Source organism: Protopterus annectens, chromosome 7.part0 (assembly GCF_019279795.1).
Source record: "Protopterus annectens isolate FY-2018-M chromosome 7.part0, PAN1.0, whole genome shotgun sequence".
NCBI classification, from domain to species: Eukaryota; Metazoa; Chordata; order Ceratodontiformes; family Protopteridae; genus Protopterus; species Protopterus annectens.
The window spans coordinates 721198284-721219141 of record NC_056739.1 but is presented as its reverse complement, the minus strand read 5'-3'; the positions used below and the strand labels follow the sequence as shown (position 1 = coordinate 721219141).

The window sequence follows — 20858 nt, the reverse complement described above, 5'->3', positions numbered from 1 at the left end:
CAAGCTGTGAATGTAAATGGAAAATAGGAAAGCCATAGCAACACATTACAGGAAAGACACCTAGCAGGCATACAAGGAGTGAATGTTAAGGGCAAATATTGAAGCCATAGCAACAGATTGCAAGAGCCACTGTTATATACCAGTTACACCACAATTCCCACAGGAAAGCGCACACACCCATATACACAGTATTACTAGTCGTAGGTGTCAGTTTACATACACACGGAGAAGAGGAAACTGGAGGAAGGAATACTCAGCTTACAGTACAACATGCATTGCAGTGTCTACAACACAGCCTGAAATATGAGAGACATACCAACCCTTACACTCACAGAACAGTGTCCACAGCAAACCAGCATGGTCCCCACCCTGATAATTTGAAAGGGCTACGCCTACCTAACAGACCTTTTTATAGCACTGTCCTGAAATCACAGTGAGAACTGCAATCACTACACAACAGGCTGCATGCAATTAGTAAATGCTGGCTAACAATTGGTGCAGAGGCCATCACATGGACATGTGCAGATACCTACAAAAGCATCCTGTACTCCCAGTCCACACATGCAATACTTTCATTGCACCCTCTGGAGGTAGAGACAGAGAGAGAGAGAGAAAGAAAGAAATAAAAAAAAATTAAAAATAAGTTACAACAAAACAAACAAGTTGACAGCAGGCCAAGTAACTGAAAGCCTACGCAAACAGCGACAACAAACACAGGTAATGTAAAGTACTAATATAATAGTCTATATACTGTGAACCCTCCATATGTGTTATTGGTCTGTATCTATGTATATGAAGATGTGCATAAGGCCGGGGACATACTGCAACTGTCACTGAAGGCTCTACATACATATGTATGTGAAGGTAGCTATGTGCACATAGCAATGTAGGTTGTAGTGCAATGTGCAAGTAGGTTGTACAGTAATGGATGTTCATCAGTATGTTACTGTGTGTATACATATGTGGAACTAAAAAAATATATATATATATATATATATATATATATATCATGTGTATACGTATGTATATTGAGATATGTATGTATGTGTGTGTGTGTGTGTGTATATATATATATATATATATATATATATATATATATATATATATATATATATATATATATATAATATGCATATATGTATACATAGAGAGGGATGTAGAAATACATAGACATATATAGTTTCACAGTGTCATAGTTTAATACTAGGCTATCTGCATACAGTGTACAGAATAGATGTAGAAAACTGTGCCTCTGTCTAGTAGTGACACAGTGAAGACCCCCTTACATAATAGAATTAGTTTACTGTGCCTCTGTCTAGTAGTGACACGGAGATGACCCCTAGGGTAAACCTATGATCTCCCATCCACTCGTCAAGAATTCACATGAAGAGAGTCAGTGAGGGGCTCTGCCTAACATGAGCTGGGATTCTGTTCCAGAGTATGGGAATCCTCTGAGTTATGAATCTGTCCCTACAGCATGTCCTATTTATACTTGTGCTGAGGTTTAAATCTTTAGCTCTTGTGGTTCTGATGGATTTGGATTTTATGAGGTGGAACATGTCCATCAATTCCTGATTGGACATGGCCTTGTACGTCAGGCACAGATCACCTCTATGTAGGCGGTATGCTACGGAATAGAGCTGGAGTTTCTTTAGTCTGGCAGCATATGACATTTGTTGGAGACCCTTAATCCTCTTGGTGAGGTACTTATGGGGTCTCCCTAGCTGTTGCAAGTGCCAGGTGAGGTACATACCAAATGAGGCATAGTACACATTCATGGGCCTGATAAGGGAGGAGTATAGGGGTACAATGACCTCCTTTGATCTGGATGTGAATCCCTTCATGATAAGGTGGGCAAGGTAGGAAGTCTTTCCAACCACTTTGGCAACGTGGGTGTCAATTGAGAGGTCAGTATCGATTTGTGTCCCCAGGTCTCTGATTACTTTGTCTGTACTCAGTGGGTTACTGTCTATGTGATAATATGTGGGTACTTTGTTTTTCCCAAAGGGGATGACTATACATTATTTTGCATTCAGTTTAAGGCCATGACTCCGGCACCAGTTGTCCGTTTCAGTGAGGCCTTTCTGTAGGATGTATGTGTCAGCTGGTATAACGACTATGGCGCCTAGTATGCAGTCATCTTTGAACTTTGTCAGCCACTACCCTCCCATGTTTGCTTCCACATCTGAGAAATAAATGCCAAACATGAGGGGTCCCAGGACAGAGCCCTGTGGGACACCACTTGTGACTGGCTCTCAGTCTGACACGGCACCAGCAAATTTGACTTTGTGGTTTCTATCCTTTAGCCTGTTTGCAACCCATCTTGTGACATATGGATTTACATTTAAGCTGTTGAGCTTGTCTATGATGCCAGAGTGGGGGTATTGTGTCGAATGCTTTAGCCAAGTCCAGGTAGGCTGTATGGACTGCTGTGCCCTTGTCAATGGCTCTAGTGACTGTTTTGAAAAAGTCAACCAGGTTCAAAAGGCAGGATCTGCCCTTTACAAAGCCGAACTGGGTGGGATCAAGTGTCTGTAAGTCCCCAATGTCTCTGTGTATGAGTTCCATAATGAGTCTTTCCATAGCTTTGCAGACCAGGCTGGTTAAGCTTATGGGGCGGTAGTTACCAGGGTCTGTAGAGGTGCCTCCTTTGTGGAGTGGGACTACTGTTGCTGTATGCCAGTGTTCAGGTACATATCCTGTAGTAAGGCTACGGTTAAATAGCATTTTATGTGCGGGTTTAGCTCCTCTTGGAGTTCACGTAGCACGCAACCCGGGGTACCGTCGGGTCCCATTGATGCTGTGTTTATAGCTTTGCTGAGGGCGGTTCTCAGCTGGACATCTGAGATGACAGGGAGGTTACATTCAGCTGGGATAAGTAATTCTTCTTTTGGGGGTGATGGAGGGGAGACATTTGCACTGAACCTGTCTGCCAGAATGTTGGCAGTATCTGTGTGTTCAGTGTAGTTTATGTCACTGTGAACTAACTCTGAACATATCTGAGGGTTTCCGCCCAGGTTTCTAAAATAGCAGAAGGCGGCCTTGTGGTTATCTTTAGTGTCCATAGAGATTTTCCTCTCAAAGTTGGCCTTGCATGTTTTTATGAGAGAACGTAGCTTTCTACTAGTGCTGATCAGAGATGCCTTCTCTTTATGGGATTTTGCTCTGTCGTGCAGTAGCTTCCTTCTTTTGTTATACAATTTGTTCATGGCTGGGGTCCACCAGACAGGACGCCTGCCCTTGGTGGGGAGGGTCTTGGTTTTATTTGGGATTGCATGATCCCTGCATTCTTGGAGATGTCCGTAGAAAGCATTTGTGAAGGATTCTGCATTGTGGGATGTGGTGTCCACTGGCCCAGTGGGCTTAAAGGATACCAACTCAGTTTTAAGAAGTGTAAAGTCGGCTTTTGAGAGGTTTCTCACTGTAGTCTTTTGTGTTGTGGGTGGAGGTGGGATATGTATATCCAAGGTGATTAGTTTGTGGTCAGATGTGACTAGTGAGGGGTATACTTCCGGTGTATAGCACATTGTCCCCATGTTTGTGATGATCAGGTCTAGTATATTATCTCCCCTTTTGGGAGAGGTGACTAGCTGTTCCATTGCATTTGAATTTATGAATTTCAGGAACCTTTGGGCTAGGATGTTTGGGCTAGAATAATGCACCCAGTCTATGTTAGGGTAGTTGAAGTCTCCCAATATGATGGTGTTTGGTGGGACATTCATATCCTCCAATGTCTTCAGGAAGGCTGAATGGGGTTCCTGAGATTGGGAGGGTGGTCTGTAACATGCTACCAGTTGTTTAGCAGTTTTGCCTACGGTTAGTTGCACCTGGATGCTCTCTGATGCTTCATGTGTTGCCTTTAACCTGGAGGTGTGTGTGTCATTGATGAATATGGACACTCCCCCTCCCTTTTTGTTTTGGCCCGAGTTTTGGGATCAAAAAGCATGATACGAGGTATAGCCCGGTACCGCTGGTATGCTCTCAGGAGCCTTGAACCAGGTTTCAGTTACTGCACAGACATCGAGATTGATAGAATATGTACGTCCAGATATATGTAATACACACATACATATATAGATATATATAGATACATAGGTTCATAGTTTAGTTCATAGTTTAGTACTAAGCTAACTGCCCTTGCAAGCCATTTTAAGCCTAGCCAATTATCCCTTGTGAGATTCAAACCCTGCACCTTGTGTTTGTAAGGCAAACACCTTAGCCATTAAGCCACCCTCCTGTATACATATACAGACAGATCTGACTGTCAACAGATATTTCTGTATATGACTATCTCTCTCTGTCCCACCCCCTCTCACTCTCTCTCTCCCTCTGTCTCTCTCTCTCTCTCTCCACATCTATATGTATATATCTATATCTATCTATATATATATATATATATATATATATATATATATATATATATATATCTATACTGAGTGAGGCACATGTGTGCAGATGTATTGCAACAGGTGCCTGGTGACAACGACATAGCGTGAACACCAGTGTGGATACTGGAGTACCATATCCCATTCCAAAACACTGACACCAGTAACCACCACATATGTGCATGCCTGCCCACCACTGCATGTGTCGGGGGGGAACAGGGGCAACAAGTGTACAATAGGCACCCCATTGATATACACAGTGGCACACTAGTCCTGTAATACCTGTACATGGAATGTGTCAGCAGACATGGTGTGTCAGCTATGGACATGTAGGTCACTGTACCCCTCTACACCCCACAATGTCCTACATGGTATGTACCTCCCAGGACAGCTACAGATATGGAGAAGGACACAGACATACGTAAGTAACTGTGTCAATGCACTCAAACACATACCTATGCAGAGTGACTGACAAGACCACAGAGCGCACCCAGACTACCTACATAGAGGTTACCACTGCTGGATATACATAGTTAGGTCACACCCATGACAGTTGTCCAACAACCATGGTAACACCTCCAACATCCACAACCCAAATTACCTATGTCTGTCATCCTTGTCACTGCAGTATAGAGCACATGGTGGAGGTACCGGTCCCTACCCACAGATAAGACATACCCTGGAGTAAACCACACAGAATTAAGAAACAAGGCTCCCCATGAGTAGATGTCAGACATACCCCTGCTGAATGTTATGCAGATAGGTAATATGCCATATGAGTCACCCTGTGTAACTGTTTGACAGGAGCAGGTACGATCATATCACATGTGTCACAAGGGGCAGGGTAGCATAACAGTATGCTGCTGTAGGCCCAGGGCCAATAGCATACTACCTACCTAAGACACAATGCACACCCATGAACCCATTGCAAACCAAATATGTGAGGTGGAATGAGTGTGCCAGTGACTGGGTGCATGTTATGTACTGGTGTGATTGCTCACCATGACTGTCTGTTTGTCATGGTAGTGTGTGTCCTTGGTATGAGGCCAGAGACAGATGTGTGAGGTATTGCGATCAACACATACTACATTGCCATATGTTGTGCTGTGTTACCCTGTATGTGACTGTGGTGTAGGTAGGGTTATGGTAAGTAAGAGTAGTGTGCATTACCAGTGAAATATGTAACGTGCATTGCATGCAGTGCATGGGTTGATAATGTTCCACATACAGTACCTTGATACAAACCCCCAGTGTGAGGTTGTGCATTGGACTTGAACTAGTGTGCTGACTGCTGGAGTATACTAGTCTGTCGTATGGAGTGTGCCAGGTACTGTTGCACAGTTGTCGGCTGAGCACTGATATCTGGTCATTTACATGTGTATCCAGTAGACAGACAGATGCTATATATGGGGATTAAGTTATATCACTACAGTCGAGTATTATGTGTTCCATAGTTTGCTGACATATATTGGTGACATATTTTCCTTCTCCTTTTCAGGGCTATGGTTCACCAGCGAAATCCTGTGTACTCCGCTGCGGAGGCGGAAGAGATACACCAGAGCCTGGTGCGGGATTTCGTAATACTCTTTTCCCGCACCAGCCAGAACCAGCAGGAGAGGGCTGCACTGTGGCAAGACCTGGTCCGTCAGGTAAATGACATAGGCACACATAACCGGACATATGAGCAGGTACGCCATCACTGCAGTGATTTAATTAGAAATGTCCATCAGCGTGCGTCGGATATCCACAGGCAGCAGCTTGCCACAGGTGGTGGGGTGGCTAGACATCCCCCCCTCACCAGACTGGAGGGACTACTCCTAAGTGTTGTGGCTCCAGCTCAACAGCAACAGCGGCAGCATACATGCGTAATGATGGAGGCTGGAGCCACCCAGCAGCAGGACACGGAGCGTGCAGGTAACATGCCATGTGTATAGTGGACTGTTCTGTACACTGTTAGTTTATGCATGTGTGAGGTGTGTCCTCGGTTTGTAGCTGTAATCTTGCTAATTATTGTGCAAGAGTGATGTTCTCAATATCAGCAGTAGACCTGTGGAAGCCAACTGTTGCACTACTGAACTGTATCATACTCACAGTATCAATGGCACAGTTGTGCCCACTGACAATAAATGTCTCATTTCTGCAGGTCCCTCTGGTGTAACAGCAAGGCAGCCTATCCATGCTGGTGAGTGTGTAATAACAATACCTTCAATACTCTTGATACTAATAGTAATAATAGGCTGAAGCAGTAGTGCTATGTGTTTGATTGCAGGTGTGTTTGTGTCTGTGTGTTGATATCTCATATACTGAGGAGTGTGCATGTGCCCAGTGTGCATGTGCCCTGTGTGCATGTGTGTATCAGTGGTGACATTGTGTACACATTGTAAACTGTGTTTCCTGTCTTACTCCCACAGGTTCTGGTGCTGCTCTGGTGTTGTGCAGCAGGGAACCTGAATCAGCTGCCGTGGGTAGTGATAATGATGATACCTGTGTAATGGCACAGGGAGGTGTGCCAGGGTCCGTCGTTGGTCAGCTAATTGACAGTACACAGCTGTCGACCCCATCAATGCGCACAGTCATCCTGCCAATACATCCTTTGTCACCAATGTCCCTAGGTGATGGACAGGATACAGTGGGCATAGACCAGGGTAATGTGATATCGGTGGCACATGCATCCCCACACAGCAGCCATGGCCAAGGTCCTGACATGGTACTACACAGGCAGACGTCCAGGGGTTCTCTTGGGAGCATCCGTGGGCGTACCGCCCCTGTCAGACGTGCCCACAGAGGTCTTTCAACCTCAGCTATGTTTCGGGCTGTAATGCAGGCACAGTCACGTATGGAACGGTACACCAGACAGGGTCTGAGGGAGCTGAGAGCATGTCGCACAGCTATGAATGACAGTATGCGTGATGTTGCGGCTGCCATCCGTAACCACCGAGGTCATTGACAGACGTTGGGGGGACACATTAGATCTGTTCCACAACTACATGTCCATGAGCCAGGGCAATGGTGGATGGTTGAGACATCAACATGGCCGTATGCCAGCGACAGCAGCAGCTGGCAGCCGTCGCGGACGACAACAGGCCCTCGGCCGCTCCCATAGTGCCAGCAGCAGCCCCAGCAATGCTGGGTCTGTGCTGTCATCAGACCGCCCCAGGAGACCACGTGCACATGGCTCTGGACAGTCCCAACAGGGACCTGTCTCCAGTCACCAACTACCCGCTTCTGATGACAGTACCCAGTCTGGCTTAGTACCTGATACGGTCTGTAGCACCCCTGCCAGGCACAGGTACCATGTCCGTGGCCAGAGACAGTGATCTGTATGACCTGGCAGGTACAGTCTGTGGCTGTCCACAAACACCTGTATATGGCAGCCATGAGGTGGGACTGTGTGCATGCATACACACATGCAAATTGATAACACCTAGGGCTACTGCATACACGCACACACTGCATCAGCATTGCCCCATCTTGTACTGCTGTCCCTCACCAACACACACACACATACATGTCAATTGGTTGTATCAATGGCAGACTCAGGCATACCAAGTACACACCCTGTGCATATGATGAAACTGTGCCACCTCCTGCAATCTGTAACATTGGTGCAGGAGCAGGTTAACATGGTGCTGATGCACAGGGTGACTACATAGAAGTGTAGTAATAATATCATGTTGACAACAGTACAGTGTAATGATATCATTGTTGGTATATCCCAGCATGCCTGATGCAGTTACAGTATGAATGTCATTGTATTGTTTTGTACACCCATAGTAATTACCATAGTGTACTGTCTGCACATCTTTGCATACTGGTGGTGAGGCTGTCAAGAGATGGCCACCTACATAGGTAGCACAGGGGATACGAAAATGTACATATTGATACTCATTGATGGTCATGTCAGCTGCAAGTTGCATGCTGTCCACACTCGACTCTGCAATAAGGATGTTTGAGGATGTTGATATCTGTGCAATACACAACAGGTTCAAGACTCACAAGAGCACACTAGCACTACAAGGTCACACCTCATACCATGCATGACAGCCCCAAAACACAGAACTAACTATGACAGGAGGGAGAGTCTCCATACATGTCAAGGATACTGTGGTGCCAGGACAGGTAGCATACATCCTACTAAGTCTGGAACTGCTGAGTGAGGGCTCAGTGTCTGTTATTGGAAATGTGTATTATTACAGGTATGAGCACTTGGGTTTCAGGCCAGTTATTCTACATTACGAAGGTACATGGTCTGTACACTTGTGGGGGGTGGGGCTGGACCCAGCCCGTCTGATCTGTGAATGTCTGGGTACAGGCTTATAGTGCCTGCATATGTGCACTGTTACCTACTGGAAGTCGTACACCTTGTTTGTTGTAGCATAGTCTACATCCAGGCCTGCTGACTGTTGCTTTGTTTGTATGCATGTTTGCTTGTTATGTCCTTGAAACACCGATTCCACCTGCAATGCAGATTTACAGCACCTCTGTGTATCCCTAGTGACATCTGTATTGCTTACTGTACTGATGTCCATGTCTCACTTGACAGAACGTCACTGTTTGTCCTGTTTGCATGTAAGTTGCCTGTAACACATTGCATATGACTTACCTCGCATTTGCTCAAGACAGCATTTATATATGCCAGCACTAACAAATCAGGAGCACTACACCCTCACATACTCACCTTGAGTACCTTGTTCCCCATTGGCCCTATGTGTCGTTAATTAGTATGGGATTCACAATGCTATGGTAGCATGTGCAAAGGTCACCTGTCAATCTACTCTGTGGTCCAATTGGTGAATCTGTGAGTCATGTGGCAATGTTACAGCTGCCTCATGTACACAGACAACCCTCTCCCCTTCCCATAAACTTACAACACATGTGAGAGATGCAACCACATAGCCGAACTGGGGGCTAAACTCTCTTAACTCAGTACTGGCATACCCTGTCAGGTGGAGTGGGATACTACAGTGAATACAATACCAGTCTCACATAGACCTGCCACGACAGCAATCCAAACACACAGGTACATTCTTGGACTCTCAGAATAGCATCCTGCCTGAGCAGCTCACACCTGCAAAGCAGACACACAAGCAAACGTTACACCAGAGCAAAGCACGTGCAACACATAGCTCACAAAGCCTGTGTGCCAAACAGTCACAGCCCATATGGCTTAACGCACCTGCTACAGTTGTAATAGGTACCTCTATCGTCAGGTACACTGAGGTCCTGCTCACCAGGCTGAACAAGGTGAAGGTCACGCTGAGATGCCCGTCGGTCACTATGATCCACCACATAACACAAGCATACAGGTCACTCCAAGGCATGTACAAATGTGACTCAGTCATTGTCTGTGCCAGTGTGTATGACCTGTGACGCACCTCCCTGGACTACGTTAGGGGACATAGAGGGGCTCTCTGAGCTTGTGGCACGGGCTGGTATGACCCTGACCTTGAGTAGCATCTTACCCTCACCAAGAATGCTGCCACAATATGTAGACAGGATGATCAGTTTCTACAATTACCGTATGTTTTGGTGACTTTCAAAGGGGATCCAATGCCTGTCAGCGTGGGATTACATGCTGGACAAGCCACGTTGCTTTGCTAGGGACAGCTTGCACCTGTCACCCATGGGCTGTTGTATATCGGCAGAGGCTCTTGCTACACACATAGTGCCTTGGTATGCAAGGCTGACATTACATAGCCACCTACACAGGTATCACACGGGATAGGACACTAATAGTAATGCTACTCAACACCAGCAGTGTAAACCTCAAGATGCATGCAGTGGAAACTGTCCTTAGCATGGGGAACAGCAATATCCGTGCAGTAACAGACTCCTGGTACACGGCTCCCAGGTGCACCCCATCACTGCCAGGTCATACCTCATACCATGCTTGTCATCCCCTACACATGCACCAAACCAGAACAGGGGGGATGTATCCAAAGGCACCTCAGATACACACACCCCCAGGTTGGTGCACAGCACAAAGCATCAGAGCCTATCCATGTGCAACTAACAGTGGGTTAGACTGCCTTCAGGTTCATAGCCTGGCACATACCACCCTTCCATACCCAGGAAACCCACCTGGCCTTCCTGACAACACTGGGAATATGACGGTCTCTACAAACACCATTATATGGGTGGACTGCAACTACCCAAACATAGAGTGTGAGCATTACTGTAGCTCCAAGACTCTAGCTGAAAGGTACCTAGCATTCATTTCCTGCATTGCTATGGAACAACTTGTTACCACTCCCACAAGAGGTGAAAACATGCTGCACCTGTTCATCACCAACATGTGGACTATATACTCCACACCAGACGTGTATCCCTCACTGGTAGGATGACACCATCTACAACTCACACTGTATATTCACATACCACATGCAGCCCCTGCACAGAACACCACAGTCATACAGTTGTCTAATGCAAACTCCATGTATTCACATGAGGCAGGCTTCGGACATGGGAACTATTGAAGGTCACAGGTACATATGTGTATGTGGCACACACATACATCATGTGTACATTGACATTACTGATATAATGTATGTCGTGCAATATTGGGAACAACACCCCACACACATGGATAAACTGTGTGACAAAAACACACATGGCGTTTGTAGGATACAAACCCATAACCTAACTATGTTATGACACTTGTGAGAGACACAGTAGCAGAGCGTGCTATTTGCATTACTGGGAGGCTTGCTTCCTTCTGCTGTACTTATAGGGTGCTGACATCATCAGTGTTTAGACAGTGGAATATGCAGCATGTGTTGTGTTGTACTAGTTGGCAAAAGGGGCATTTCTCTTACACATGGAATTGCACACACGCTACTCCCCCCCACAGTCACACATACACACACACACACACTCACACTGAGCACTTGCAGGATTCAAACCCCTACCTAACTATATTATGACACTTGTGAGAGAGACAGTAGCTGAGCGTGCTATTCAAATTATTGGGTATCATTTGTGCTCCTGACATATGTATAGTGTGCTGACATCATTATGTATGAAGAGGTATGTACATCTGTTACTATCCATCAGTAAGGGGGAGAGCATACCTATGCATTAACTTTGCACAGGCACAGTGGCCTACTGTACTGCGGAGGCAGATGCCAAATACACTGTGGATAGCCTTCTGTATTCCCTAGGGACAACAGCCTAGTATTGCACTCTACGGCCATATGTTTACCTGTCAGATGCAAGTATCTGTTGCTCATATACTGTTTGTGGGTCTTTATTGCCATAGCTTTCCCTATCTCTATGAACAACTTGTGTACTGTGGCAGATGTTTGCATACGAGTGGGATCCAGTACTTTCCTTATGTCTTGTTGTAATTTCACTGTGTGCACTGGGCAGATTTCTGTATTGTGGGAGGTTCCTGTGTTAACACATACAAATGCCAGATATGTGTGTGCAACTGCTGAACTGTGACATGGCCTAAGTGTGTGAGCATGCCCAGTTCACAGTTTCTGTGGCTTCTTGAGTGACACGTCTCATTTATCTAAGTGTGCGAGCATGCCCAGTGTGAACTTTCCTTATGTTGGGATCTGTCGTCCACCACATTTGTGTTTGTGTGTGGATTTCATCTATATTTCACATGTACAGTTGAGTGTTGGACGTCAGGTTGTGTTCTTACTGCCCAACTGCTTTGTGTCTCAACCTAACAGGCATTATGCTGTGCCTGCAGGGTTGCCATGGGATAGTTTGCATACAGTTCTCAACATCTTTTCAGACTGACCAAGCAGTGTATTGTCGTATAGTGTACTGGTTCAGTACTTTCACTGTGGTGGACAGTATCATCGGTTTCAGTCCTATCACTGCTTGTAATATTTATAGTGAGCACACCAGACTGGTTGAGGGCCAGTTGTGCAGATATGACCATGTTGCATTTTGTTCAGATATGGACAGCATAGAACATGATTGTCCGACATTGTTAATGTATTCCACAACTTGTGTGGACAGTGACAAACAATGGCCATGTGCCCTAGGCCATTTGTAATGCTAATCAGAGAGTGTTTGTCCTTCAACACACATTTACCGGTGTTTGCCATGACATATGTCAAGGTTAGTGTGCTGTGCCTCTGTCTACCAGTGACATACAGGTGATATCCAGGGTACACCTACCATCTCCCATCCAGTCATCATGATTTCTCTGGATGACAGTCAATGAGGGACTCCCTGGATAACCTGTACTGGGAGTTTAGTCATGAGTGGAGTGAGCTTCTAGGTTATGGACCAATCGGTACAGCATGTCCTGTTTATGTCTGTGCTGGGGTTCAGGCCTGTCATCTGCATAGGTCACCAGCATTCAGATGTTACATGGTGCCAAATGTCCATTGATACCAGCTTGGTCATGGCTTTATACATCAGGCACAGATCACCTCCAGCCAGGCGGTATGGCACTGTGTGGAGCTGCAGTTTGTTTAATCAGGTGACACATGGCATCTGTTACAGCTCTGAGATCCTCCTGGTGGGGTATTTGTGGGGTCTTTCCAGTTGATGCAGGTGTCTGCTAAGGTGCATCCCACAAGGGCCATTGTACGCAATTGTGAAGCTGCTGATGGATGACTAGAGAGGCACATTGACCTACCCTGACCTAGCTGTGCTTACCTTCATGATTAGGTGGGTATATGGTACGTTTCTGTAACCACTACAGACACATGGTTGTCACATGCAGGATATCTATCACCTTGTGTCCCCAGGTCTCTTATTGCTCCTGATGTACTTAATGGGTTAACACCTATGTGGTAATTTCTGGCCACGTACTGTGTTTCTACAGGGGATGACTATACACTATTCTGCATTTAGCTTGTTGACATGGCTGTGGCACCACTTGTCTGTTTCTATGTGTGCCTTTTGTAGGATGCTTGTGTCAGCTGGAGGGTCTGATATGGTGGGCAGTTTGTAGTCTTCTGCGAACCTGTTCAGACAGAGTCCTTCCATGTTGGCCTGTACCTATGTGACATATATAGCATACAAGAGAGGTCCCAGGACCATGCCTTGTGGGATGCCAGTTGTACCTGGTTTGCAGTCTGACATGGCTGCAGCATGTCTGACCAGGTCAGTTCTGTCCTTGAGCTGGTTTGCGGCGGGAATGTGGCCTAATGGTTAAGGTGTTTGCCTTACAAACACAAGGTACAGGGTTTGAGTCTCACAAGGGATAACTGGCTAGGCTCACAAGGGCAGTTAGCCTAGTACTAACCTATAGGGGTTGGGAGGGTGGCCTAATGGTTAAGGTGTTTGCCTTACAAACACAAGGTGCAGGGTTTGAATCTCACAAGTGATAATTAGCTAGGCTTAAAATGGCTCGCAAGGGCAGTTAGCCTAGTACTAACCTATGAGCCTATGAACTACTTGGATAGGGGTTTATAGTTAGGCTGGTGAGCTTATCTGTACTGACCAACTAGGGTATTGTATGGAAGGGTTTAGCAAGGTCCAGATAGGCTCTGTGAACCACATTCCCCACATCAATGGCCTTGGTGCGCGTTTCACATGAGCCAGACATGTTTAAGGGGCAGGATCTGCCCTATGAAAGCCACACTGGGTAGGGTCCAATGTCTGTAGGTACCCAATCTCGTTATTCCTGGGATCCATGATCATCCTCTCCATTACTTTGCCAACCTACATAGTCAGGGTTGAGGGGTGATAGTTTGCAGTATCCATTCAGGCACCACCTTTGTGGTGAGGGACCACTGTTGCTGTACACTGCTCTTTGGGTACATATCCTGTGGTAAGACTGTGAGTGCGTAGTAGTGCTATTTGGTGTTCCATTCTTCTTACAGTACTTGTTGGACACAACCCAGGACACCATCTGGTACCATTGATGCTGTGTGGTGTGCTTTGTAGATGCTGGCTGTTACCTCAGCATCTGCAATGTCAGGGGGCCAGCACTCTGCTGGGATAGATATTTGGCAGTATGGTGCTGGTGGGGAGTTTGCAAAGTATATGTTAGGTTGGATGTTGGCAATGTGTGTGGGTTTGGTGTATTGTTTGTGATATTAGAGCACTGCAGAGCATATCTGTGGATTATCACCATGGTTCCTACCATCAGTTAGGACAGCTGTGTGATAATCCTTTGTGTCCTGCACAATTTGTATCGTCATAGGTTCATACTAGGCTATCTGCCCTGGCCATGTTTGAGCATGGACAGACTGTGTGTGAGTTTCGACACCCCTTGCAATGTGCATATTATGCCCATTTAGGGTTTACTTTACTAGATGTGACACAGGGATGGCCCCCAGTGTACACCTACTATCTCCCATGCACTTCACCAGATTTCTCTTGTTGAGTATGAGTGTGGAGCTCAGCCTATCATGGACTGGGATTCTGTTCCAGAGTGTAAGGAGCCTCTGGGTTATGGATCTGTCCCTCCAGCACATCCTATTTATCTATGTGTGGAGGTTCAGATATCTCACTGTGGTGTCTCTGCTGAATTTGGAGTTTCTGCAGTGGAGCATGTCCATTTATTTTGGATTGGACATGGCCTTGTACATCAGGCATACATCGCCTCTGACTGGGCAGTATGCTTGTGAATTGGGCTGTGGTTTCTTCAGCCAGGCAGCAGATGACAAATGTTTGGACCCTTTATCCTCTTGGTGAGGTACATTTGGGATCTTTCTAACTGCTGCAGGTGTAAGGTAAGGTACATCCGAACTGGGACATTGTTGTCACGTATGGGCCTGATAAGGGAAGAGTATGGGGGCACAGTGACCTCTCTTGATCTACATGTGCATCCTTTCATATTAAGGTGGGCAGTATAGCAGGTCTTCCTGGCCACCTTGGCAATGTGAGTGTCACATGACGGGTTACCGTCCACTTGTGTCCCTAGGTCCCTGATTACTTCTTCCGTACATAATGGATTGCCACCTATGTCACACTTTGTGTGTCCCATGTTTGGTATTTGTTGAGACATTCATACTCTGCAGTGTCTTTAGGAAGGCTGGCTGGGGTTCCTGGGTTTGTGAGGGTGGTTTGTAGCAGGCTGCAGACAGGGACGCAGTTTGAGCCACTGTTACTTGCCCGTGGATAGTCCATGCTGCTTCTTGCTGTGGTACAAACCTGGGAGTGTGGTTATCCTTGACAATTACTGATAGCCACACTCCTATTGTAGTGTGTTCCATGTTTTGGAGCTGTAGAGCATGGTATGAGGCATAACCTGGTAGTATTAGGGTGCTCTTCTGGGCCTTGACCCAGGTTTCTGTTACAGAAAAGGTATTACCATTCTCCATGCTGTGGTGGGTTTGGTCTGCATGCACCTTGCAGGTTAGACTTCTGGCATTGGGTAGCATTACGTCCAGGTTGTTATCCCTTGTGCTTGCTATGGTGGTGGGTTTGTGTTTCCAGCCTTTCCTATTCAAGGCACAGTGGGGGTGACAACAGCCTTTGCCAGTATCCACACAGCCAGGTGTGCTGGGTGCGTGCCATCCCTAGCAGGTGGGGCATCATGTCTTGCTCAGCATGTCATCCCAGGCTGTCAGCCATTTGTTCCCCCTTGCTAACAGCAATACTTCAGCCAATTATTGTACTTGATCTTGTTGTCTTCATAGTGTGGCATCATGCTTGGTGAGGGTGAGATGTTAGGCAGGGTCTTCATGTTTACATATACTAGATGGTGTTACATTGCTTAACACATGGCAATCATGCCTCAGGTGGTGCTGCAGGGCTGCCTATGTCGGATGCACATACTACACTCTCTATATATGTTTGAGAGCAGGTTGTGTCATGTTAGGCATCCCTGTTACTATATGAGTGAGTCAGAGAGGGGTATCATTCCCAGGGTTCCTACTGAGCCAGTGTAAGTGCTATGCGTTGCCTCTTTGCCAAGGCCAGGGCATACTGGGCATGCCTCCTTCTGCCTACTGGGGCAGGCTCAGGTTGTTCCTCCTCCGAGTCACGCTCTGCCTGTGATGGCCTTGGCAATGGTGGGGGGCTGTTTGTCCCAGCCCTATGCTGGTCCTGCTGCAGCTGTTTTCGCAGAATCATATTATGTAGCATAGCACATACCATGACAATTTGGGTACATGTAGTTGGTGAGTACTGCAAGGCTCCACCAGATGTGTCCAGGCACCGGAACCGTGACTTGAGCAGCCCAAACACACGCTCTATTACATTTTGTGTTTGTGCGTGTGCCTCATTATGGCGTTCTTGTTCAGGTGTGTGTGCATTTCTGAAGGGTGTCATCAGCCACGGCTCCAGTGCATATCCAGCATCCCCCACTAAGTGACCATGTGGGATGTCCCCATTGGCAAATGTCTGGTATAGCTGCGTCAAATGCCAGATATGGGAATCATGGTAGCTTCCAGGGCAGCCAGCACACACATTCATTATTATGCCCTGGACATCACACATGACCTGGCAGTTGATGGAGGGAAAGCCCTTGCAGTTAATGTAGGCCCTACCCCGCTCACCGGCTGGTGCTTTGATGCGTATGTGCGTGCAGTCTATTGCACCCACTACCTCAGGGTATTCCGCTATTTGATGGAAGAGACGCATATTGCTGACCAATACCTCAAGGGAATTGGGGAAATACACATGCTCACCGACATGTGCTGACATGTCATCCAGGAACTGGTGCAGTACCCTGGAGGCTGATGCCTGTGATATCCCCATTATATCACCAGTTGGTCTCTGGAAGGTACCGGTTGCTAGTATTCTTAGGCCAACACATACCTTGGTTTCCACTGGGATGGGTTCCCTTCTGTTGGTTCTGTGTGTGAAGCGTGGCCTGCACAGCTCAACAATTTGCTGCAGGAGGTCTCTGTCCACTCTATAGCGCTCCACTATCTCCAGCTCATGTAACCCCTTGTGGGTGACCCTGGGCCTGTACACTCTTCTCCGTCTTCTCACTGTGGGTTGTCTGGCAGCATTTGTATTGTCACCACCCTCAGCAAGTCTCCTATGTCTCCTTATAACAGCTATGGCAGCCCCTGGCATGTTTGGTCTGAGTGCAGCTTTTTCAGTTTTCACTTCTAATAGCTTACTCCTGTCTTGCAGTGTCTCTTGAGAGAAACATACTGCAATGCTGTTTGCAGTGTTTTAAGTGCTGGGCTGGGCTAGTATTCTGCCTGTGTAATTGCCTGCTTCTAATTGTTTTCACCTGCTAGCTTTACCAGTATTCCCTGCTAGCTTCCTACTATTTCTTCTGCTTCCTTTTTCCTCTCTGTTTCCTCAGGGAGGAGCAGCGCGCATACCAGCGAAAACACGTTCACAGTGGTTACCACGCACGCACACATGCTTACACGGACTAGAATCTGCTTATTTGGGTTAAAACGCGCGCACACCAGCGCAAACAGGTTTACAGATCTTTAAACAGGCACCTACATGCTTACTCTGCCTTACACGCGCGCACTCTGTCTTACTCGTGCCTCCCAGCGTGCACACGCGCGCATGCAGGCACAGCAAGAAACCTTGGTGTTGGCCACAGTGTACACCTTCCATTTCTTGACTTTCCCATGCTTATCTGTTGACACTCCTCTTTCTATGCTGTGTGACTGACATCTTTCACATACCACTTTGCTCCAATGAGCTTGATTTCTTTCTGACATTCCCCCCTGTGATGTCACCTATCTCCTACTCTGTTACTCCCCCTTATCTAACTCTTACACTACACGGAATGTGCTCATTTGCTATGTGACAGTGTGATTCACTATCCTACCACTCATTTACATAGGATTGCCTACTAATGCTTAGTTACGTGTCTTACACTCAGCTTCCCCCCTTAGCAACCACTAAACGGTGGCCATGTTGTTTTCGGTCTGCTAGTCCCTGCATTGCAAATCCATGCATTGCATAAAACCCAAACCTTTATTTTTATGTCTTATTTAGCGCAGCCCGTTTGCGCGGGGCTGCTCTGCGTTTAAACCTCGCCGATCGCCGAAAAAAAAAATATTTTATTTCATGTTTGCATCGGGTTACCGTGCCAATGGCCACATATTTGGCCAATGGCATGCTGCCTGATACATATGCACACTTTATTTGGAGCTGTCATGGCTCCATTGTTTTATTTGCAGTAACGTACTCATTTGTCAACTGAGTATATTTCTGCACCTAACACGACTCTTACACGGGCTGGTTTCAGCTTCGTGGATCGTTAATCTACCTCATTTGCATGCCTTTTGGCTGCAAGTGAGGTAATTAGCATATCCACGCCCTGCCCGTGTAAGAGACGTTTTAGCTGGTCTCTTGCACGGTATTTCGGGCTGTTCCTGGATAGCGATGGCTGCATGGAGTCTTACACGACCCTTAGACTCCGTGCAAACCATCGTGAATCCCGCCCTAAATCTTTATTAATGGCTGGTAAGTAGTTGCAGATGGTTAAATGATTAGTTGTATGGTTGTAGTCTCATGATGGAGGTTGATCTTTAGTTAAGTTTGTGTGAATCACCATTTTTGGACCAATTCTTGCTGAAATGTTATTAAGTATAAGGCAATATATGGCATTATTTTTTTTCCTAAAGATAACTGCTTCCTTAAGTTAACTAGTAACATTTGCAAATTAAAAAAGACCATATCACATAAAATACAAATGTGTACATTATTTTTCTGTTCTTTTTCTAGGTCTTGGTGCTATGGCTGAAGTTTCAACCATTGTGGAGAAAGTAAAAGAGTATGCTTTTTATGAGCATTCATCATCTTAACTCACTAATCAGTGTCAGTTAGCTGTCCTGAAAAGGCGTATGTAGCTTTATTGGTGCTGAATGAAGAATCCTTAGCCTTATTATTATTACAGGATCATACAGTTCTGTATTGAGGGAATGTTCTGACATTCAGATTTACAACTTAAAGCTGACGTAGCATTGTACATAAAATATGTCATTTAAATCAGCAGCTGATTTCTTTAGAGAATTAAAACATCTTCAGGCTATTTGCTTAGGTGTGCCTACTGTGTTCTGAGTTTGATCAGAACCTGATGTAATTAAATAATTTGCTTCAGAACCAGTGCTTAGAATGTAATACAGAGTACATTAGTGCTTCTGCTTCTTCTTTCGGCTTTTCCCATTAGGGGAAGCCACGGTGGAACAATGGTCCACAGAACTATTGGTAGTGGAGTTTTACAGTGTCGCGTTGCCAGCCTGGCACCCAACCTTCCACAGAAGGCACACACACCTAGGGCCAATTTAGAGTGTCCAGTCCACCTGCAACATGTCTTTGGGATATGGGAGGAAGCCCACACAGCCGCAGGGAGGACATGCAGACTCCACACAGAAGGCATCCCAACCAAGAGTCGAACCAGAGAACTTCTTGCTATGAGGTACAACACTAACCTCTGCACCACCGTGGCTGCCCTTAAAACCGTAAACAGATTTTTGTTTTTATCTCTCAATTATCAAGTGTCTGATATTGTTAAAACTGATATGAAACAGTTATTCTGTTTTCATTGTTTACACTGAGGTTATATTACCTGGGGAAGTTCTGAACTTGTTTATTTTTCTTTTACTGAACATGATTAAATATATTTTAAAATTTTGCAGAAATAATTGATACAAGTAGTTTTAAACCTAGCTGTATTGTATATAGGGTGGCTAAGTTCACCTTCTGAAATTCTACAGGCATTTTGGCTGAGCTATACAAGTTGTCATATGTCAGGTATGTTTTGAAGGACTGGCTGTAATGAATGTTTGATGCCAAAATGTTATTGGCTCATCATGGTTCCAAGTTATCACAAGTCAGTTAAGCTAAGACTTTGAATGCTTGTTAACTCCAGAGATGAGTTTGCATCTAACATTAAATAGTTTATATTGCTAAATTAGGAGGCAACACCGAGTTCCTGAGGAATGTGTCATAAAATGTTTTTTTTTTTTATTACAGTATTTTCTGTTAGCCCTAAAATTAAAGTAGTCAGTACTGTACATTACTGATGCATAGGTTATCATTCTTGGTTTTCAGAATAATGTTTTTTTTTTTTTTACAATTTGGACAGGGAGGGTAAAGTATGGAAAGGTGAAGGATGGATGAGGTTGAGTAATTAAATTTCTAGTAAGGCAGATATATAGAAGGTTGTAAAAGAATATATTAATTGGAAGCAAAGGAAGTAAAAGCAGTGATATAAAGAATGCTTGCAAGAATGCAGAAGGTAGTAAATTTAAACGATGTTTTTTTGAAGAGTCTTGTATAAAAGGTAAAGTCATTTAGAATTAAACTTGAAGTTTCGTAGGCAGTTGTCCGTGGTTGCATACGATCATAAATAGTTTATTTTATTTTAGCTTGGCATCATGGTTCAGAGGGCCAAAGCTCCCGAGTTTGGTTAGCAGCTTGAGTGATGGAGGAGTGAGGCTTGGGGGACTGAAATGAGTAGCTGACACCAGCTAACCCATCTGCGGGATGGAAAGTGGTGGTCCGCTTTGATGTGTTGTAGACATCTATCAGAGGGAAAGGTGTCTTGCAGACAGCAGTAATCAGAATGTATGCTTAGTTACTGCCAAACACGTTTGGTAGCCTTCTTAGGTCACATGTAGAAATGTG

General features: G+C 45.6%; 1 protein-coding gene across 3 annotated transcripts in view; it reads left to right on the top strand.

Annotated features, from left to right (window-relative positions):
- The window catches only part of PPCDC (phosphopantothenoylcysteine decarboxylase), a 1155725-nt gene extending 1136273 nt beyond the window's left edge, over window positions 1-19452 (top strand). For all 3 annotated transcript variants that reach the window (XM_044077243.1, XM_044077242.1, XM_044077244.1), the window contains one exon: window positions 18954-19452. In XM_044077243.1, the coding sequence (XP_043933178.1) occupies window positions 18954-19033 (80 nt within the window). In that variant the 3' untranslated portion in view covers window positions 19034-19452. The remainder of the gene's footprint in view (window positions 1-18953) is intronic.
- Window positions 19453-20858: the final 1406 nt, after the last annotated feature.